The sequence below is a fragment of the Apus apus genome, chromosome 2 (assembly GCF_020740795.1).
Source record: "Apus apus isolate bApuApu2 chromosome 2, bApuApu2.pri.cur, whole genome shotgun sequence".
Lineage (NCBI taxonomy): Eukaryota > Metazoa > Chordata > Aves > Apodiformes > Apodidae > Apus > Apus apus.
The window spans coordinates 113,131,289-113,154,180 of record NC_067283.1 but is presented as its reverse complement, the minus strand read 5'-3'; the positions used below and the strand labels follow the sequence as shown (position 1 = coordinate 113,154,180).

The 22,892-nt window shown below is 40.6% G+C and overlaps 1 protein-coding gene across 31 annotated transcripts in view; it reads right to left on the bottom strand.

Annotated features, from left to right (window-relative positions):
- The window catches only part of DTNA (dystrobrevin alpha), a 230,251-nt gene that overhangs the window by 6,829 nt on the left and 200,530 nt on the right, over positions 1–22,892 (bottom strand). For 20 of the 31 annotated variants that reach the window (XM_051612641.1, XM_051612644.1, XM_051612646.1 and 17 more), the window contains 9 exons: positions 21,027–21,124; positions 19,580–19,693; positions 15,918–16,014; positions 14,481–14,498; positions 10,508–10,667; positions 7,522–7,611; positions 6,806–6,974; positions 5,935–6,067; positions 2,647–2,691 (listed from right to left, as the gene is read on the bottom strand). In XM_051612641.1, the coding sequence (XP_051468601.1) occupies positions 2,674–2,691; positions 5,935–6,067; positions 6,806–6,974; positions 7,522–7,611; positions 10,508–10,667; positions 14,481–14,498; positions 15,918–16,014; positions 19,580–19,693; positions 21,027–21,124 (897 nt within the window). In that variant the 3' untranslated portion in view covers positions 2,647–2,673. Of the gene's footprint in view, positions 1–193; positions 702–2,646; positions 2,692–5,934; positions 6,068–6,805; positions 6,975–7,521; positions 7,612–10,507; positions 10,668–14,450; positions 14,499–15,917; positions 16,015–19,579; positions 19,694–21,026; positions 21,125–22,892 lie in introns of those variants that run through there. The other 11 variants (XM_051612638.1, XM_051612652.1, XM_051612660.1 and 8 more) reach the window with 5 other exon arrangements.

Below are 22,892 nucleotides of genomic sequence, written 5' to 3'. Positions count from 1 at the left end.
GAATAAATAATAATTTAACAATGCATTAATATAAAAAAAGTTGAAGGGATTTGGGGTTTCTGTGTTTGAACATTTTCCGCCTGTTTCAATACAAACTTTTCAGTTGCTTTTGCAATGGAAAAATATCACCCCTGGCCACCCAAAGTCCTGTACACCACAGTTTGTGCAATAAGATTTAGAGCAAGTGAAAGGGTTTGGAGCGGGAATGGAACTGAGCCTTCAACTTAATTTATTACATGTTTTTGTCAACACAGAGAAAAAGTGTCACAGTTAAAAAACAGAGAACAAAACCTCTAATAAGCACTCCTCCCTCTGCTCCCTCTCAAGAGGATGGTTTAGTTTTATTTTTATTAGATTTTCACACCTCCTTTTCTGTGATAATAATGCATATAAATGAATTAGACATGACCAACTACAATGCTGATCCTCCAGCCCCAAGAAAGCATTTCTTTAGAAAATCTAGGATATCGTAGGTCTTGTGGGAGCATGTCCACTGCAGAAGTTGGCAGGTCATAGTTGAAAATGATAACTTTTAAACCACTTTCAGAGATGGAGGCTTTCTGCCTCCACTGGCCATCCTTGGCCAAAAAGCAACTGCTACCAGGGAGATGAAGGCAAAATGACATCGAAGTTGCACGTTGATGTAATTTCAAGATCTGCCTAGAGCCTGCTGAAAACAAGCTCAAATCCACTCTGTTGCTCTATTAAAAATAAAAAAAGTGGTATTAAAGTACATTTCATAAAAAAAGTAAACTGAGAACATGGTTATGTTTTTATATATTACTGAAACCACTTGGTCTCTTGGGAATTTGTTATACTAGATGTTTTTCAAAATAAATTCTGGAGAATTGTACATAGCACTTTTAAAAACGCAAATGCAAGTAGAATGCAAAAAGCCTTCACCAAACAACATCAACAGCACTTGTCTATGACTGATGAACAAGGAAATGAAAAAAACCCCGTGGCTTGCCATCAGAGGCAATACCACTCATAGAAGCTATAATAAACTGATTCTATTTTTTCTATCTTTTAAAAAATAAACAAAAATGTAATACAGTTGCAAGAGAAAAAAGACTATTTGCTTTCTACCTCATCTGGCCCTCTAGGCAATTTAAATTGACTGTATTTGTATCATTGATTGAGTAATACTATTTAGAAGCAAAAGTCTATAACTGACAACTGCAACAAAACAGAAGAAGAGAACTTGTTTTTCTGGCTGCCAGTGTTTAGGACACTCTACATGGCTCATGTTTTTAACAAGGCTACTGAGAAAATGAATGTAACCTGAGGGGCATGTTAGGAGAACTTTTATGGGCAGTTGTTTGGCGTTTATAGTACTCTGGGTATTGCTGTTTATTTTCCTTTCACATCCATTTATTCTGCTTTAGCTGCTAGAGACACTGAGACAGATGCTTCAGAAATACCTAACAGCTTTTTACACTGAAGACTGGCAGCTGCTTTCACAAGGCCCACATTTAACGTTCAAAATCTACTGTCACCAGAAGTTGCAAACCCCTTAAATCAGGTCAAATTTTGCCATAAAAAACTGCCATATAAATAAGGAGATCTAGCATAAAACATGGCTAACAAAAGCTAGCAGCATGAATTCCTGCTAAAGCCATCACAGGTTAGTTCACTGGTTTTGCTTATCTGAACATGAAGCTGCTCCCAACGTGAAGGACCCATGTGGCAGTTGAGCTTTCGTTGCATTTAGTTGTGGCTGTGAGGAAGCGACTCAGTTTGCATACCAGAGTCAGACACAATTTTGATTTATCCTCCCTTTCTGGCCCTGTAATCCCACAGTTCAGTGTCGCAGTAGGATGGACAACATTGTCTCACTGCCACCTTCACAGCAGGGCACTGCACTCTCCCAGGAAGTTATACATGCAGACCCCACAGCTTCAGATGAAGCAAGAAGGTAACGTGTGGTCTCCTGTTTGCCGGGCAAATGTTCAGAATAACAGGCTACTTCATAAAAATAGATGTCTGTGTTCCTGAATAAAAACACAGTTGCTGAACTTGGCATTAGACTCGGTGCTGCAACTGTGAGGTTGGCACGTGTGAGGGACATGACCTGAATATGGGCCAGTGGGGAATTCATAGACCTTCTTGCCTTACCTCTGAATTGCCAGACTCTAGCTAGTAACTCAATACCTGGCACTTTGGATTTGGGCATTTTAAACTTCGACAACACATCTGAGGAACCTCGATGGTCAAGCAGCTGGTGGATTGCTTCCTTTAATGTTTGCCTAACTTCTCTTTCACACACAAGAGTCGATAGTGTGGTCTCACCAGAAATTATTTATTTCAGTTATCCTGGGAAGGCAAAAGCGTTGCTTGGAATTAAGCTTGGGTCTCCTGAAATGTGATCTGATTCCTTATCTTCTGGATAAGGTTTCTCTGTACTGGTTAATATATTTATCATTATGCCCAAGGATGGCAAGCTCGTGTTCTCTCTTATGGTCAACAAAGGAAGAAGATAAAAAGGATGGTGGCTTAACAGGAATCCTCAGGACTAGGAGCATATTTCAAACAAATTATTAGAAATTATTTAGAAACACTCGGGCAGCACAAGGGGCATTGCTGCTGAAATAGACATTGTGAGGATTCAATCCAAACATTCTTCTAAATCATAATGATACTTACTTGAGAGGAGAGAGAAGGATATTGCACTCAACTTTGCAAACTGACCTGTAGATAACAAAGGATAGAAAACAAGAAGATGACAAATTAAGCCAGTGAGCAGCCAGGCAGTGTATTACTCTGAAGAAAGCCATGCACAAGCCTAGAAGTAAAGGGAGAAACTAAGGATCCAGAAAATAAACTCAACAAAAATTGTCTTGCACAACACATCCAGAAAAAAAACTGCAACAAGAACACAACTGGTAGCAGATGTGGGAGGACAAGCATTGTTAGCATTTATACTTGTGCATGAAATGTGTTTTATTCTGGTACAGATACTTGTTATTTACAACATGCTTTAAAAAAAGAGAAAGAAAGAAGTCTCCTTTAAGGTTCCCTGTCCCAGATTTCCTTGTGTACCTTGGGTTTTCTGTGCATACTTTAACACTAATTTAGAGCCTAGTTTGAAAATCTTGCTTGGAGACAAGGTGACACGAAATAACAATAGTGGGTTTTGATCAACCCTCTTCCATGCTACACTACAACTACACATTTTTCTAAGTGAGCTGCTTTTACACCAAGGGAGACGTTTGATAGCATAAAAATGGTTACCATATTTTTACTGAGGTTACCATTCTGTCACCTCAGTAGGAGTTCCTCCTCACAGATTTTTTCAGCTGACAATTGCATTACAGTAGCTACAGCCACCAGCTTTGCATGGCTACACAGTTTAATGCAGTGTATTTGTGAGTAAAAATGGTAAAAGAGCTGGTAATAAATTCTGATGGTTGCATGCAAAATGAGAATATTTGACCTGGCCACTGGTCAATAGGATACCCTAACCTGAAGTCTCCCAATTTTCCTTTTTTTTGTCAAGTAGAAAGAATGTTGTGTCTTTATCTTTACAGACTACTCAGTGATACGTGTAGAAAAAGGCATCAAATAGCAAAACACCACGAATTAACAGCAAAGTGCAGAGAACGAGCAAAAGCCAAAGCACATGTCTCAGGACCAACACATGACACAATCCAACCACCTCCTCATTTTCCAGGAGGTCCCTACTAATGTAATACCCATTCTTGCTTGCTTTAAACCAGTTCCCTAATCGAAAGGCCATCAGCCATGCTAGGAAGGACTTATCACACACGGCATGCTTTGGATCTGTGGTCATCAACTACGAATAGTTTCTTCCTACAAGACACTACTGTCAAATCATTGCCTGATAGGAGTCGACAATCTCACAGACAGTAAAGTACATCACAAAATTGCTCTTGAAAAAATGCTATTAAACACAACTTGTCTAGAATGAGGACTTTCTGTTCCCTCAGTGAATAGATTTTTGAAAGAAAGCAGCATTTTTTGTTGTTTGTTGTTTGATTTCCCCAGTGGAAACAAATTGTGTAAAACAATGGGGAAGAAAGTTCACCTGGGTGTAGTGTTGGCTGACTTAAACTCAAAAGGAGTTTTATTCTGACATCGATAGGGAGACTCACTCCCGTTCTGAGAATGTTGTTGGAATAGAGTAGAAAAGCTCTATTTTGACTGCAGCAAGAGTAACACTCAGTTGTAGAGAGGGACATGTGTAACTTCTACTTCACAACGACTGCCTTTATTTTGCAGTGCACATGCATACTCAAATTTGTGCATGTACAAAGTCTCCTTGTCACTTGTGAAACTCATGTGACACTGTTGCCATATACTGCACTTCCATACTATAATCAAAGTACAGTCAGAATGGTCCTTCATTCCTTCTGGATAAAGTGGAATTTTTACCAGCAATAACAAGATTTATTTTTTGAGGCTTGACAACTGGGACCTCTGAGGTATTATGTCTTTATAACTGACAATTTTCCATTACATCACCTGTAGCTGCTCATTCTGTTCAGAAGCAAAGGCTGTCATTTTTGCCATTTCCTATTGTGGATAAAAAATTGACCAAAAAGCCCATGTCACCTACTGTTGCCTTAGTAGATAGTCTAGGACAATTCTGCTCCTGTTGTCATGTCCTTAAAGATCTTTGCAATGAAATTACTTTTTGCAGGCTACCATGGACAGGTAGCAGACCTAGATAAACAATAACAGCAACAACAAATGCTCACATCAACCTCGAAACTATCTGCAATTTCAATATGAGTCGATGACCTTTTACAAGACTAATTTGTCCTAGCAGCTTTACAGAAAAGAAGACCAAAAGAGCAGCCATTCTTCATCAGATGACGAGTCTGTCAGTCCCAGACTGTTTTCTCCAAAGTGACTGGAAGTGGGCACTAGAGAAAAACTACCTGTAAAAAAGGCTAGATTTCATTAGCTCTCAAGAATCAGCAATTTAAAGAATTCCTGCTAAGAAGGTGCTTTTGAACCTCATTTCCATACAGTACCTGCTTAATCCTTTTTATTAGCCCATTTATACTTTTGGTCTCTGTTATATTCTGTAGTGATGAGTTCCAAATTTTCATTGATCACCATGTTGGAAAATAGTTATTTTTGCTTGCTTCAGCTTTGCTCCCAAATAACCAAACTGGGTGTGCCCTCCTATTGACATTAATACCAACATTATAAGAAGCAATGAATTTTATATTAGGATGATTCAAGTCAGAATAACTTAAAAACTGGTGATAGTCCATTACACCAGGTAGAAGTGGAGACCGTTACACAGACAAGACAGGATATCTACAGAATTCCATCTCCCCCTGACAAATTTGCTTTACCCAGACTCCTAAACAAATGTCCTTTCAAAACTTTCTCAGGGGTTTTTAATGACAAATCCCCAGGCTTCTCTACTCTAGATGCTTGTTGAATACTTGGTCCTCTGGGGTACAGTTAATTTCAGATCCTTTCCTCTCCTTCCAGATTCTGACAATGACAATACCACACAGACTGCAGTTGAGCTTCAGTTCACCCCAGAGAAACCATTATGAATGTTTTTTGCTACTGGAGAAAAAAATAAAAATTTAAATATAGCAAGAACTCAGCTTGACAGCACCAACCAGCCTGTGAGGTACAGGGGAATGAGGTCTAAGTGACTTGGCAGGCACCAGCAAAGAACATACTCAGGGGCCATCCTGTCCCACCTGATGCCCTGGTAAGCTTAAGGACTACTGTTGAGTGTGGTCTTCCTGGAAATGCACAAAGTCTAGATGCATGTGTGTCTGTGGCAGAGTAACAGCAGTTTTTGGAATACAGCTGCTCCTGGAACTGAGAAGAGGCCACCTCCCACGGCCCAGAACAAGTTAAGAAGGGCATTGGACAGCTATGGCGCATTATTGTTTCTCACTTATGGAGATGTACAGGCAGCTCATGTCCTTTTCCCACCTGGTATGCCTCATCCTGCAGCTTCTGCTTCAGGTACTCCTCCATTTTCAGTTCATTCTCCAGCTGGCGGACCGAGTCATTCTCATAGTTTTCATCATCTGCTCTGACAAAGGGGTCTCCATCTTCTGTAACCCTAAATACAATTATTAATAAATAGCCTCCTCAGATGAATGATATACAGAGTCAATAAAACTTCCCCTTATTTACACTATGAGGAGTGTGGGATAATTCTAGTCCAGACAATGTCCCATTGGTTAGTATTTTCCTGGCAGTGGAAAACACTTTTGCTATTTCCCCTCTCCAGTGGTCTGGTGTTGATGAAGTAAACCAAAGGGCATATTATGCTGAAGGCATTTTTGGGATACAGCCTTATGACAATGAGGAACAAAAGTTCTCAATAACTCGATACAAAGAGGTTGAATGAAAAACAACTTGAAAGATGCTTATTGTCTTTGACAAGAATATTCAGGTTCGAAAAATAAATTGATTTGTTGATCAATTTGAGTTGGTCAATAAAAAGCATTCTGTCTTTTCCATTTAAAAAAAGTATCTTTTTCTAGTGGCCTCCAACAGACCAGTCAGTCTGGATAAAAAGGGGACAGGGCTGCAGGAGCACAGCTGTCCCACAGCCTCCACGCTGCCCGAGTGCACCTGACTGGATGCAAGACCACCCACTCCTGGGGTCATCTAAGCTCTGGCCTTTATTGTTTCCAGAGCTCACTACCATCTAACCATGAAGCTGTCCTCACTTGGATGTAGGCATTTCTTTTTGATAATCAAATAGTTGAGAGGGAGGGAAAACAAAACATATTGCATATTGTTCTCAACAGAAAATAGAGTGAGATGAAGCTGGTATTGAGCAGGTACCCACATGTCGCTGCGGATGGAGCCGGTGGCAGCAGCGCTGTGGATGTACCCGGGCTTCCGGGCGTGGATCTGTGCGAGAAAAGCCTTCTCAGACGTTGGGGATGGAACAAGGTCATCAAAATGAGTCCGTCCAAATTCCGAGTCCACGTTGCTTTCTGTCTCGCTGCCCACTTCTGTGAAGCAAAAGGTGACACATGGTTCCATTTAACTTTCACAAGTGTACTTGCTTATTTCTCTAAGCCTTTCTCTGCCTTTCCAACTTGGAATAGCACCTCCTCAGAATGAATAACAGTACACTATTCTACATATATCTTCAGAGCTTGTAGTTTTTTTACTGTGGTGGAAGAGAACAGTGAAGCTTTTGCTTATCTGGGTTATTACGTAGGTTATATTTAAGAAAATACTACAGACTACATTTTATAATAGGTCCTGTATTTTCTATACTGAATGAAATTTCTAAAGAGCAAAAATCCCCGTGGACTCACAAGCAAACTTCTCAAAGTTTTTACTGTATCCAGCTGCACCTCTATGCCCATGGCTCTCAGAACTGCTCGATTCCTGAAGATGTTATTTAAGGATTTTTTTTTTCTAAAAGCATAAAAAGCTTTGAAGATATATTACACTGCTTTCTTGTTGGTTTATAATTTCCTGCTTCCCATTTTTTCAAATATATGTGAAATGTCAATGTGGTGACTATCCACTCTCATAAGCCTCACTCACCAGAATTTAGCTCTTTTACCAAAGAAGACATGGTGTTGGTGATTGAATCTGCTGCCACCAGCAAATCATTTCTTAAGTTCCGTCTTGCACCTGAAACAAGAGACAGAGAAAGCACAGTGTTAATATTCTTCACAAGACATATGTTTTCCTGTTGAAAGCAGTTTCAACCCTACTGAAAGCCACCATTTGATTCAGGGTATCAAAGTCCTTACGAGTGACACGTGCAGGAGAGGTCTCTGCAGAATGGCCTCATTTACTTACGCTGTATGCAAAAGCAGAAGCCTACTCTCATGCTTCATTTAATCACAATGCCAGATATGTGGAGATTATTCATTGCCATCAAGATTGCATTTGTCTGGTGACACCAGCAGAAAGATTAAATCCAGCGTGAACTCATTTAAAATGTCTGTGGGGGAGGAGGGAGGAAATTAAGTGTTTTCTCTGAGTTCCCACAGCTCTGTTCAATGACACCACTATTGCCGGGTATTTGCCAGATAATTATGGCAAATGTTGAAGAAACACAACCTCATCAAGACCAATATGGATTTTTCTTCTTTGCTGCCTCTCAGCCTCTCCTGTAGCTCAAGGACTTTCTTGTATATTCTGTAATTTACTTTCTCTCGCTTGCTTTTTTTTTTTAATAAAAGAAGCACTATTGCATCTCTAAACAGCCCCAGGCTGCTTTTAAATTCTTTCTAATAATGGATCTAGAAGTGCTTCCCTGCTGAACCTGGCGATATTCCCTTAGCCATCAATCATGAAAGGCTCTTGTGAGTTGCATGAAATACTCCTTCCCTAGGCAGGCTGTGGGTAACACATGCTTAACTCAAATCCCAAACCTAACTCCTATTGTAGCTGAATAATCAATATCCCACATATCCCACAGAATCGCTAATCTTCCAGACTGGCAGGATTTGATTGCTGTAGATTCTTTAAAACTAGCTGCATGTAAACCAGTAAGTTGAAAAAAATTCCCCAAATCCTAGACAGGTGTTTTAAATATATACATATACAGGCTGCCCAGGGAGGTGGTGGAGTCACCATTCCTGGAAGTGTTTAAAAGAAATACAGATACAGTGCTTAACAGTGTGATTTAAGCACTGAAGAGGTAGGGGGATTTAGGTTATGGTAGAGGGATTTAGGTTATGGTTGGACTTGATGGTCTTCAAGGTCCTTTTCAAGCCAGGATGATTCTATGATTCTATGGTTACTGGAATGTAAAGTAGTTAATCTCTCTTACACACACACTCAGCCAGCCACTCCTTCTCTGTAGCCTTCTCAATTTTCTATCTCTGATTTTTTTGCTATAAAAGAGGGGAAAAAAAGCACAAAAGAAGCAGTGCTTTAACCATGGCTTGTCTGCATTAGGTATTTCCAGGCAGATCTCTGTTGGTGCAGCACAGGACGGAGCCGCAGCCGCTCAGCCCACCCCTCCACTCACAAAGCTGTATGTCAAGATGTGCAGAAGGGCTGGCTTCAAGTTCTTTGGGTTTGATCTTCCAGAGAATATGGTAAATAACAACATAAAGCTAGACATTTATCAAATGCAGCAGTTTTAAAATGTGATTTCTTACCTTTTTATGTTGCTTTTTCTCTTGAACAGAACTCATTTATATAATTAAAGAGAATTTGCCTGAGGCAGCCTTAGAATAATTTATGGATATTTTCTTGTGGCCACTACATTATTTCTCTTACTCTTAACTCTGGAAGAAATTGTCCACAGGGGTTAGTGGTCCATGTTTTTGACTGTCTTGATTTTTTTCACAGTAGAAATAAGAAAAAGGTATCTTGCCTGTGTCTTTTGCCACAGAAAATGAGATATCCAGCAACCTGGTATGTTTGGACTAGGAATTATGCCTTGGTAAAACATGTTCAATACTTGAATTGACTAGCACTTTAGTAGAAAGTTCTAGATTCAACCTTGTTGTAAGATACACAGACACGATACCCATGAAAGTCAAGGGGAAAGGTGCATGAGAAGGCTGAGCTGGGCTCTTAGGAACAAATGCGCTTCTGATGTAGCAGAGGAACTCCAGAGCTGCCCTTACATTTGATTTGTACTAGTGGAACAAGGCAAACGTATTCAAATAAAAAAACTGCAGTGATGTAAATGTTTTAGAAAAGAGTAGATTAGAAAAAGGAGTATTTCTTCATTCAGATCACACAAACTATTTATTTTCCTTTGTATTGAATATAAACATTTAATCTGTGGCATTAGAAATTAAAAATATTTTAAAATTTATTGTGGGAAGTGGAATGAAGAACACTGTGCAGCCTATGCCAGTTTTCTGGAAACGGAAAGGATTCGCCTAGACTTCCAGGCTTGATTCCTGTCTAGTCTAGCCAGACCCCTTCCCAGAGGCCCAAAGCAAAAGGACGAGGGACAACAGCCACAGGTGCATTAAGGGACATTCCAATCAGACACAAGGACAAAAAATTCCCACAGTAAGTGTAGTCAAATGCAGGACCAGAGGCTGTGGAAAACGCACACCAGGAGCCATTCAGAATTCAACTGGCTACAGTCTTGAATGACCTGGTCTCACTTTGAAGCTGGCTTTCTTGGAGCAGGAGGACATGGTGACTTAACACAGCCCTTTCCCCCTGAACTGATTCTGTGATTGTATCATCTATTCCTAGCGAAGGAAACCAAACACATTGACAATGCCTTGCTGAAGCCAACAGTAATTCTGGTTAACAGAGTACTGATAACTGGTCTGGCCATCTTGCATCAAAATTCCCCCTTATCACAAAATCTATGAATTGGCATCATTGTCCATTTTCTACCTCCCTGCTCACTTTGACAGCAAAGTCTGATGGCTGACAATGTTATTTTCAATGGTTAAACACAACCGTTGCAGCTTTTTGTTTTGTTTTGTTTCGTTGCACGCAGCTCCGAACCTCGAGTTCATTTAGTCATAAACCACAAGAAATAATGATCCTTCAAACAGTCTCCCAGTACCTCAGACAAGCAACTGCTGAGACTTACTTTGTGCAAAGGCTTCCTGCACATCTCCTCCCACTCCGGTCAGAGAGTCCTGCGGTGCGTGGGTGGGGGTGGAGCAGGCAGAGGCAGACCTGATGGGCATTGGAATCGGTCGGCTGATCGTGTGGCTGGGTGAGGAACGTGGGGAGCCTGCCCCTTGGGTCTGCAAAACAATCAAGAGGAGTGAGACTGGTCTTGGCATGAGCCCTTGTCTGCTGTCCTTGTCACCCATCCCTCAGCTTAAAGGCATCATGCTGTTCGTAGATCAGCTGGATAATGTTAATTTTGCTAAGGGAAATATACTGAAGTCAGTTGTCAGTGGACAGCAAGGCTTCCCATGTAGAAAAACCGTAAGTAGGAAAATATGAGTCAATATCTACTTCCCTGAAAATGTCAGGCAGCTAAATTAAAAAAGAAATAAAATTCAAGCTAATAAGCACCAAAACATAGACATTCTCTCTGCTCTCTTCCCTCTCTCACTCCCCCAGTTCACATGCATGTCTGATAAAACATAACCCAGCCAGGCTGTCAGGATGGGAAACATGTTGGCCACTGACGTGGCTTTCAGCCAGGACAAGGGACTGAAACAAACCCTTTCCTTGGAGCGCTGCCGCGAGAGCTGATCACATTCCTGCCCTCCACCTCCCTGCAGGAGAAGTGCATGGTACTTGCACCTTCTCAGTCACATAAAGTCTGACATTTTCAATAAATAATACAGCTTCGTGCTTTTTCTTCAGGGCTAGAGAACTATTTTAAGCCACTATTAAATCATACACTACTAAAATCCTTGGCTCTGCAGGATATACTCAGGGACTCCCAAAACACTGTGGGGATAGGGCAATATAAACTCCTGCTATGGGTTCAGCTGCTGGAAGTGAAAATGTTTTAACACCAGTCATGTAAAATGTCATGCTGTTAGCACCTTGCAGTTAGTATCATTTAGTGGAAATTCAAGCAGACTTTACAAAACAGTCGTTTTTTACAAATGCAGCTGGGTGAGAAATACCAAGAAACTCAGTGCCCTTTTCCTCCACTGTTTCAAAACCTCAGGAAACATGTATCCAGGTAAGAAAAAACAAATGCTGGAGCGCACACCAAACTGCACGTGGTGTTTGACTGAAAACCTGTGTGTGGTAGATGGTAGGTGGCTTGAGTGCTGCTGGGGAACTGCAATACATGTGCTTCGTTGTTTACAGTGAAAAGTAACCTGAGGGCTGGTGTTTTCCTCACCATGCCTTTATTTTGAGAATTCAGGAGGATTCCTTAACTCTTCCCATGGCATTTATTTTGAATCCTGTAGTGGCTACCACTGCACCCCTGATATGCTTTGGCAAATATGTTCTGAAACAGATAACAGCAGCCCATTGCAGGAGGAGTGCAGAATTACCCTTGAGATTTTTATAAATTCCTGCCCTGGACCATAAATCATGTATGAGAATACTATTTGTTCTTCTCTTCTGTCACCCCTTTCTAAGAGACAATATCACCAGAGAGACATCAAGGGCAAATCAGGTTTATGAGGAGTAAGCACATTACTGATGGGAGAATGGAGGATTTAATACTTGTAATTTCTTTAATGATTGGTTTTAGAACATTTTAATGAACGATGAAAAGGAAATCACATATATAAAGGCCAGATGCTCATCTGTGAATGAATTTCTGGTTCCCAGCTCCTTTTTTCACTTGCCCTTTTTCCTGAGCTCCCCTTTGCCTTTAATCTTGGTTCTGTGGAACATCAAGAACAGCGGGAACTTTCAGAGAAGATGAGAAAAAAAAAAAAAGAAAAAATTTGCTTCTTATAGTCAAGTTACATTAGTCACATTTAGGGAATGAACTTCAGAACAGGCATTTTATTTACTAAAAATAACAGATGCCTGCCAGTACTTCTTTGCTGGAATTTTCCCACAGGAGAAATGTAAAAGCTGCTGCACACCAGTGCTCACCCTTGTGTCTGCTTTGCAGTCATGACTGAGTTCTTGTGTTCATGATAAACAGTGCTCTCTTATCTGTAGCTTTTGGTGTTGGAACAAGCTATTTGGGAAGCATAGAGAGAGGAAGCATTTGGAGTCCCCTGTCTGGTGAAAAACTCTCTTTTTATACTATTTGGGCAGTATCAGACAGAGTTTATGAACAGAAAGTGTAAATAGGAGGATATTAGGAAATGCCTGATTATGCCTCAGTACAAGTTTGTGAGAATGGAGTGCTACTAGGAGGGCATTCCTGCTTAGTGGCTGTCAGGAGAAATGTAGTTTTCACAGGCTAGAGCTAACAACCTGAAACCTGCTGTGATAATCAGTAGTGACTTCTTGGTAATCTCGGCAGAGAAACCAAGCACTGAATTGCTCCCAAACCTCGGCAGCCCCACCAGCTGAGAGGAACTACCCCAGCCACCACAAATGGGTGGCTTCAGCTTTTACGTCGTGCTTGGTTGCAGCCTATCAATATTCTCCTGCCTTGTAGGAAACCTTCCATGCATTTTGTTTAATTCACCATCCCTAGTCAACGTGCTAAGGATTTCAAGTTAACCCTTGCTAAACAGGAAAAGATTTCCCACTGTCCAGTGTCAAGCATGCTTAGGATAAAATGCTTGCAATGAAAACTCCTGGCGTTACAGGAGTTTTAGCCCATTGCTCCCTCTGCCGGAACTGCACTGGGACGACAGATGGGGAAAGTGTCTCACAGCCTCATCAAACGACAGGGATGTGAAAACCTCATTATCCTTTCTCAGGCAAGGGCAGAAAAGAAACAGAAAGCTCATAAGCATTAAATTAATTGCTAGGCTGCTCATTCCAAATGAATTCCTCCAGAAATTAATTTAATCCTGTTTCTCTCAACAGATCATGAATGGCAGTGTAATGGGGATCATTTCATGGAAATGGTGAGAGTAATTCCATAGCGTTATCACCTGGTATTCAGTGAAGCTATTACTCTTGGAAGCAAAAAAAATAATCTCTCATAATAGCCTGAAAATGTGCTTTCACTTACACTCTCCAGTGAGCATTTTATATGGTAGGGAAACTTCTGTCACATTGGAAACTTCTCTTTTGGAAATGGAAGATCTTTTAATACTGTCATGCAGAATCAAAAAGACAGCCCTTACACAGAGGTGATGTTTGGTCAGATACACTTTTTTTTGGTGCAGCAGATTTATGCTCTACAAAAATTACCCAAAATGTTGGTTTTATGACTGGGAGAATTACCTACAATCTCTGCATGCTCTACCATAGATAGAACACATCAGACTTGTGAGTGTACTTCAGCCGATGAAAGCAAGAGGAAGCGTGTTTTGTTAAATTGAAACATTTTTATTTGACTCATAAATCAAACTGCTGCCTGAAAATTTATTTTTTTTTAACCTAATATCTTTCCAAGATCCATTTCAATACTATAAAGCTCTAAAACAATTTAATCTTCTAAAATTTACCATTGGTAACATAAATACTTACCCTTTTTTATTCAGGTGGTAGAGCCATTTAGAAACTACATTATTTTTCTGAAGACTCATGGGATTGTTAGTGCTCACTTTAAAAGACGTGCACACCATGCCCTGACTTTTTTCTGGATGAGGTGGGATTTCAAACTCATTGTCCTGGTCTAATTTAAACTCTTTAAAGTTCCAGAAGTTTCATTACATTTTCAAAATGTTATCTGTGTTAGAAGTCTTCTTTAATTAATATTCTATGTTGGTTTCACTACATTTAAGTGATGGTTTCACTGTCTTATGTGCTTTTATTTAGAGGAGTGAGAAAAAAGATCAAGACTCCTTGGAGCCATGACTCCCTTCCTAGAGTGCTAAGGTGTTTAATTGTAAAAGTTGCTCCAAAAATACTTGAAATTAATGTTTGAAAGAAGTGCAAAATATTAATTTTGGTCAAAAGAACATGCACACATTTCAAATACAAGAAGTAAAATAGATCACAGAACGCCATCAGATTTAGGAGTTAGTAATGCCTGCAATAAGTCAATAACTTACTACCTGCTTCAATTCTTCTTCCTAAAGAAAAAGAGGATCAGCACATGAGATTAGCCAGAATGTAAGTAAAGAATAGAATACCAAGCCAAATTTGGAGTACAGGGTTAAAGCTACAGTTGAGATAGCTGAAGGTATGTGACCAGGTTTGGTCCCAACTCAGCACACTTAGAAACACCAGACAAGTACAAAACGTGCAGAAAGCTACTATCATTTCCTGCCCCAGATTCTCCTTGTCCAGGGTGTGCAATGACAGCAGACAGCCCTGACTATTAGCTGCAGCACTGCAGAACTTCACAGGTGAAGTGAAAAGCATCCTGCCTACTCCTAGCTCCCAAAAATCTGCTGGCTATTTGGTGGGCTCTGCTGCTCAGGTGCCACCATGTCCCGCATTGTGGCTGCAGAAGCCTGTGCCTGAGGAGATGCAAATGCCAGAAGGGGTCAAACTTGTCCTTTGATGCAAACACATGTTGCTTGATGGATTTCCATGAAATTTTTTCTGCATTTATCAGAGCCATATTTGACCCAAGTTGCACTGTATTTCCATGCACACATTTTAGCTGGCACGGCCAACAACAACATTAAGATCACTTTCTCACAATGTGAATTTCTGGTATCATCTGTGTCCTGAGGCACATCAAGTAAAATAGGGCTGGACCCTGCAAATACAGGTAGATTTTCCATCCTACCCTAGTCTGTCTTAAAAATGCACATGCTTTTTGATATCACCACTTTTAACTGAGATCCTTTGTTGAGGCATGTTTCATCTGTTTCATGCATCACAAGGGCTGTTTTTTGTATCCATGAAAATGACCAAGTATTGCTGGGGAAGCATCTCTAGGATCAGAGAGTTAGATGTGGCTGTCAAATGGCACATCTGACAGACTATGGGCAAAGGTAAAGGAACTAGTAAAACAGTTCTGTATTCTGTCAGCTGGAGTAGATAACAGTGTACAGTGCTGAACTGTTTTTGTCACAGTTTTAGTTATCTCAATCTACATGTTGTTTTGTTTCTTTTCTCATTCTTTTATTTTGTTTTGTCCTCAACCGAGAAAACTATAACAACACCTGAAACTGGACCACAAAATATTTTGTGTTTGGACATTGTTGAATGGTGGGTCCAGAGACTGCCAGCCTGAAATCTGGAGATGCAGCCAAATCCTTCTGCAAATGAGCAAAACAGGACTACATTGTATCATGCTGCAATATTGTTCAAGGGATTGTATTAATTAGTGGATAACTTGAAGCTGTCTCTAATGTTCCATCCATTTAGCAGCAACATTATTTGATACCCCTGAACTGAAAGACTAAAGCAAAAAATAGAAAGGGAAGGAAACAAAGCCAAGATTTATGGGTGGAAATAGTAAATGCAGAATTCTGTGGTCAAGTCTCCTCCCTCTCCTCTTTCACTTCACTCTGGTAGTATCAGGTGGAGCTCCTTACCTTTAGCAGTTTCATGAGGCCTTCTAACTGAACCATAAGCTCCCTCCGGCTTTCCTGGAGAGCAGACATCCTCTGTTCCAGCTCATCCTTCCGCTGTCTGAGAAACAAGCAGATCTGATCAGAGCTCACCCCTCACAGCATCCGCTTTTAACTGCATCCTTTCCCCAGCCTGTCTATGAGGTGTGTGTCTACAGACTGCAGGAAAGCAAACACAAGGTATGAATTCAGCACAGCGCTTAGAAATGGAGCTGCATGAAAGCTACGGAGTTTCCTCAAATCAGAGAATATTCATGGGACCGCATATAGTGATTAGTAAAAAGACAGACACTGACACAAACCCCTGTACAAAGAACAAATGAGGTTCAAACAAATTTGTGTTGTAGTCCCTTGTGGGAATGCCTGGCAGTTTTTGTCTTTGGATCTCCCTAGTCAACAACTTCACTAGATGTCAGGAGAAATTAAAGCCATGCCCCAAAGGACAGGAAATTACAGCAGGGGCACTGAACAGAACAAGATATGAGAGAAGCTAAGAGAGTTCAGAAATTCAGCCAGAAAAAGTGATCTGCTTTTGCTTATAGATATATATTTCTTTCTTTTTTTTTTTTTTCTGAAAACAAGAGCAAGACTATCATGTAGTGGAGATACAACTGCTTGAATATAGCTCTTTGCACTTGGAGTCCAGTGCTGGTCCTGTGAGAGTGTGAATATGGAGCCACTCCAAATGTGACAGGCAGTTTGTGGCCACGTAAGTGGGAACAGTTTTGATTTTGCTCAGTTCTACTGCTAAGACTGAGTTCAGCACTTGCACATGAGATATCCTCACATAGATACAAAACTGTTGCCTCCTGGAAGCTATGATGAATTAACAACATTAGTGTTGTAAAATATACATATTGGGTATATTTTATACAGTACTGTGTTACAAATAACACAAAAACAGTTGTTAGCCTTGTACTACCTGCAAAATATGATAATTTAATCCTAAATGAAAAAGCACCAGAGTCAACAAGACTAGACACATTTCCTGTATTTAGAGAAACAGGAAACCCTGATTTTGAGCACTCTGTGAGTGAGCAGTTTCTGATATAAACAGCACTGACCTCTACAGGATTGCTCACATGTGCTACCTCTCACTTATATAATAGGATCATATAGTAACATTGACAGGCTGCATATATTCTTCTGGAGTATTAATCTATTTTTTCTATAAATTGTCTGCCCTGGCTTTTCTTTTCCAGACATGTAATAGTTGGAAATGCTATGAACTGTACAAAGGCAATTGAGTTTAAGAAACTGCTAATAAAAATAAAATACCTTATCCAAGTAATTCAAAGTGGCAGGTTCTAGCACAGAATTCTGCTGGGTTTTGGATTTATTCTCTGGGGAGAGAGACCCAAGCAGTATGCAGTGCACAGACTGCTCCTCTAATCTTTTTCTAGCTGTACTCTGGAGCAAGTTCTTGGAAGTAATGGACTTTCCAACCTGTCTCCAAGACAGCACTTGTGGTGTGAAGGAATGCTGTGTTCTGAACCTCCTTTCAGTTGCAGCAACTAGTAAAAGATGCCGAGACAGGCACCCACAACATACTTTACAGATTCCAGCATTTCTTAATATTATATGATCCAAGTTGCCCTGCTGCCCTAATTGCTTCAAGTCCCAAAAATCTGTTGGGGAGAACTGATACAAATCAGTGCTGTTTGGAGTCCTGCTGTTTTACATACGATGAGAACAGCTCCGTGACACCTTTAGTGTCGCAGAGTTTGAAGTGGTGTAGAAATTCCACAGTGAATCAAAAGCCAATCTTTTGCCTTTCAATCATGAACACTCTAGAAGGTATGCAAGGCAGTACAGACCCACAGATTTAAAGCTGTTCTCTGACACTGCACATGAAATCAGAAAGGATATCATCATCAAGGAACTCAGTATCACTGCCCTAGGGACACCCCGTGTCAGAAAATTCAAATAAGGTTATTATGCTTCTAATATGTGTAGCAAAATTGAAAAGAGGGGAAAATAAAGTAGTCTGTCTCTTAACACTGCACAATAATTAGTTTAGGTTTTTTTAAAGGATAATTAATTTTATTTGTCAACTACACAGAAAGCTAATCTCCTAAATCTGCTTAAAGCAGACTTGAGGCTTGATGCACAGGAGCTACATAGTACATATTTTCATCATGGTCAGTTTTCTGTGTCTCACAGAATGTTACTTGCCTGTAGGTATCCAGAAGCAATTACACACTAAAATCAGTCATAGAAATGAAGAGGCTAATCTGTGTTCAGATTGGAAAGCAAATGTAATTGAAACAGAAAAATATTTTACTGTGGAAAACTCAATAATAAAACTACAGTATTTGTAAAGAAAAAATTTAGCACAATTCCTTACAGGAATTTCTTTGCTTATGAATCAGACCCCTAAAATATCACTTGTGGGAGGAGCAGCTAAGTGGCCAAAAATGTTCTTTAGTCTTCTCATGAGAGAACTGCTCTGTTGGGGGGATAAAATTTAATCTAGCATGGTTTCACTGGAAATAAGAGTGTTTACACTCTGTTCTCTATTCACATGAAGTGCTTTGAATAGTTCTTACTGGATTCTCTGTCTGTCTCTCACAACATGAACTCCAGGACTTCCAGTGAGCCTATGAATCTGGGCCAATGACAATTTTCTCTCTTCAGTGTGATATAGATGGCAATTAGTATATCCATGTAGAGTATAGTAATTAACATGCAGAGACATCCATATCAATGTTTTTAGCTTGGTGAAATAATTGGAGAAATTATCTTCTAAATCTTCAGCTGCTGCAGATGACATTACTCCTCACTTCCCACGTGACAAGGAGGGTCATTCTGCAGCCTGGTTTTTCACCCGGAAGAGAAGTGATCTCTCCTTGTGAGCTCAACACATGGGAGAAATTTCCAAAAATTAGCATCTAATTCTGGCTATATTTTCATATAGCTCTGTATTTACTTTAGCATAAGGGAGAATCTTTGTGGAAGCGTTTGTCCTGACAGAACAACATTTTTTCGCCATATAATTAATGCCACTTGGACAGGGCTGTGGGGACCTATTCCAAATGACCTAAGGGCCTAACTCTGCGAACACTAATGCACACACTTAATTTAATGGAGATGAGTAATACGTGAGATTCCTCATGCATGCTGTTCAAAGCATAAGCTTAATTACTTTTAGGACTACAGCCTACACTGGAAATGGAGAAAAAATGCACATTGTGCTATTTACTCACACATTGTGCTGGGCATCAAGAAGGCAGGGACAAGCTCTTTTCACTTGTGCCCTGTGGTAGGATGAGGGGCAATGGATTCAAACTCGAGCACAGGAAGTTCCACCTCAACAGGAGGAAGAACTTCTTCACTGTGAGGGTTACAGAGCACTGGAACAGGCTCCCCAGAGAGGTTGTGGAGTCTCCTTCTCTGGAGACTTTCAAGATCTGTCTGGATGCCCTTCTGAGTTATGTGCTCTAGGTTTTCTGGTCCTGCTCTGGCAGGGGGGTTGGACTCAATGATCTTCAGAGTTCCCTTCCAACCCCTAACATTCTGTGATTCTGTGATACTCAAAAAAGCCCCCAAAACCATAAGCCAGGCTATCTCTTGTTTCTTCTTTTATTGAGAAGTCACTGCCAGAGGTTTTACTGCTGTGGACTTACCTCAGGAGCCGGAGTTCTGCAAGAAGAGTGGGATTTTGCTGTGCCTTCTCTGGTGTGGGCTGAGATGCTTGCTCATGTTCAAGTCGCAGCCTCTGGATCTCCTGCAGGATTTCTCTTGGGGAGGAGAATACACAGCAGGCTACAAGTCAGTAATTTTCCACTAAACCAGCTTGCTGGACATCACAAGAAGAGAAAAATTGTGACTATATATAGCTCTTTAACAACACGGATACAATGAACATGCTGCAACCAACAAAATAAGCCCTCAGCACTGGGACAGATCTCTGGAAATTTTTTAAATAAACTTTTAGGATTTCACCACAAAGGGAAATGTTTCTTCAAGACCCCCAAAAATCAGAGGTAGATGTGAAATAGCAATATGCTTAATTATACTGCTCCCTTCTTCCCCAAGCATCACATGAACTTCACAAAAACTAAAATAACATTCCCTCTTAAGTATCAGGAAAAAATATGTTACACTTTAAAATAATTTTAGTGTAAGTAGAGATATGAGGGTGGTCAAAGATTAATAGAGAAGCCCCTTAATGCAACTTGTTAAGGCTGGCTTGCCAGCCCCAGAGCTCTGTCAAAAGGCTGGTACAAAGCTTTGCAGCAGAAGGTTGAAACCTTTGGGGATTTTTTCTCTTTTTCACAAAAAGTGCTGCACAGCAGACGGTCAGGAGGCTGCCTCGGACTATGAAAAACAAATGAAGACTGGAGCTGGTGGTTCATTACACGGTGACAGAAGGCGGTGCAGAGTTCCGAACAGAAAACCATCTGGTCTGGGCCAGCCTCTGTTTTACTGTCCGGCACAAAAGCAGAGCTCTGCTGCCACACATTTCATGGCATCAGGCAGTCGGATATCCAGGGCCAGATCCTCTGCTGCTAACAAACAGGCAGCTCTCTTCTTTGGGTCTGGCTGGCCTATTACTCCTGGACTTTCTCAGTCTTGGTCACATCCATACCTAGTGTCTCATTTGATCAGCAGCTTAACTTGCTGCTAGCCTTTCTGCAAAGCTTTCCCTGGCAGACGGTGTTCTGGAGAGCTTCAATCATCTTCTTCACAAATAAAAGCAAGGGAGCATATCATTATCAGTGTGACTGATCCTTTTATAATTTCATGTTACAATGCTACAGAGGACCCGACTCAAAGTTAATCTGGTTTTGAGACAGGATAGGCTTTTTTTTTTAAACTCTTAACAAACAGCAGCTGCAAACAGTACATTATGCCATTGAACAGCACACTCATTAAAACACAGGGTGGCTGTGGATCTTAAAGCCTTTGTCATATTTTGCAGACCTTTTTGTGCCCTCTGCTTTTTGTAGGGGGAGGTGTATGCACATGTATAAGCACACTACGCAGAATCAGGGGGTTAAAAATGTCAGGAAACACACACACACACAATATACCAGACCAAACAAAACCAGGTGCTTGGTGGGTGCTTACCGGTTTTTATTTTCAAGCTCTGCAATCAGCTGCCTTTGTTGCTTGTTTGCATCAATGGTGAAGGAGATATCGGATGCCCCTCTTTGCTGCCCCTGCTGCTGTTGTAAAAAAGAGAAGGCTGCGTTGAAGAAGGAACAGCCAGCATGCAGCCAGGAGTTCAACACAGAGCTGCTCTACGAAATCTCCTTACAGAAAGCGCAGTGCTAGGCTTGCTTGCACTAAAAAAAGAGCATCCATGTTGTGCTCATACCAGTATGGCTCCATTGCAACTAAAAGCAGGGTACCTGCTGGAGTAAATAAGACTTAAGTGTTTACCATCCGGTCATTCACTGCTTCTTAAAGGAGCTTTCTCTGAACCAATCGTAAAAGGCAACGGAACTGCTGCCGGCAGTTGCTTTACTATAGCTCTTAATTTTGATACTATAGACAACAGAAATACTCTGAGGCAAAACCAATTGTCTCTCTCCAGCAAGAAGTGGATGTATATCCAGTGCAGTGAAGCTTTCTTTTCTTGAAAGTACAGTTTTCCTTCCAGTTTGAAAGATGTACTCAGTTCTCAGTCTGGCTGTGTGACCCATTTGGCCAACTTTTCCTGTACATTCTGATGATACTTCAGAAAATCTCTTTCTCCAGTCCTTCAGGAACCTTTTTTTCCCCAATAAAACAAATTAGGGATTAAACTATTTCCCTATGCTCACTACATCTTCATTGGACTATGCTCTTGTATCATCTTCATCAGCAGGAAGCAAATATTCTTTTATTTGTTCACATTCTTGTAATTCAGCATTAATCAGTGACAATGCCGAGCAAGACATTTAAAGTTTCACAGCTATCAAAGATACCCCTTTATTTCTAACTTCAACCTGAAAGAATCAGACATTAAAAAATACACTGCTGAGTTATTACTGCTGTGATCTGAGTGTTTCTCATCAAAACAACCCTGAAATTCAGTATTTTCCTTCAAAAAGGAAATATTGTTTCCTAAGTTACCCCACATCACAGACACATGTTATATACAACTGATTTCTACCAGTTTCTGCCCAGAGACATTATTAATGAGAAATCTTGTTCCCATAAAGAACTACTATCCTTCAGAAACAGAATCACCAAGTACAGGTTGACTTAAACTTTGAAACATTTTCACAGTTCTGGAAAGGATTGATTTGGTCCGGGCAGACCAGGAGCACCCATGCACTCCTCTCTTCCCCTGCAGCTGCAGGCAGTGTGAAAACTCCCATGACAGCTGCTGCACAGAGTGGCAGCTTCATCTTCACTGCCTGCACTCGGGATGGATGTGACTCCATGCTTTTACACGAAGAGCTTTGCTTGATTTCACCCTTGCAGTTGACCTCGCAGTGTAAATCTCAGTGTGAAAATATGCTTCTGGGCACCCTGGACCAGCTGCTTTTCACTTAACCATCATTTATGCTCTCTTGTTCTATCAAATGTGCTGAGATGGAAAAAAAGTTACTAGGCTGACCTTATTTGTGCCATTTAAGATTTTATATACTTCAATTAGGCTCCTGCTTCATTCTCTCTTATTCCTGAATACAGTTACTGAGGTTTTAGCCTGTCATCATCTTCTATCTTGGGATACATAGAGCAGAATAATCAGTGCTCTAAAATGAAAATGGGAGCCAGGGCTAATGCAGGGGGTCATTACAGTCACCCTGATGAAGATCATTCTTTAAAATCCTCAGCACTTAGGGCCCTAGTGGCTGTAATATTTGAACTAAAGAGTAAAATGGATTAACCACCCCATTTTTCCACTGCAGTAAATCATTAACCTTTAACCAAAGCTAGTTCCAATAATATTTTCTAGTCTTTCCTGAGTTCAAGAAGTCAGACTCCCTTTGCTGTAATTGT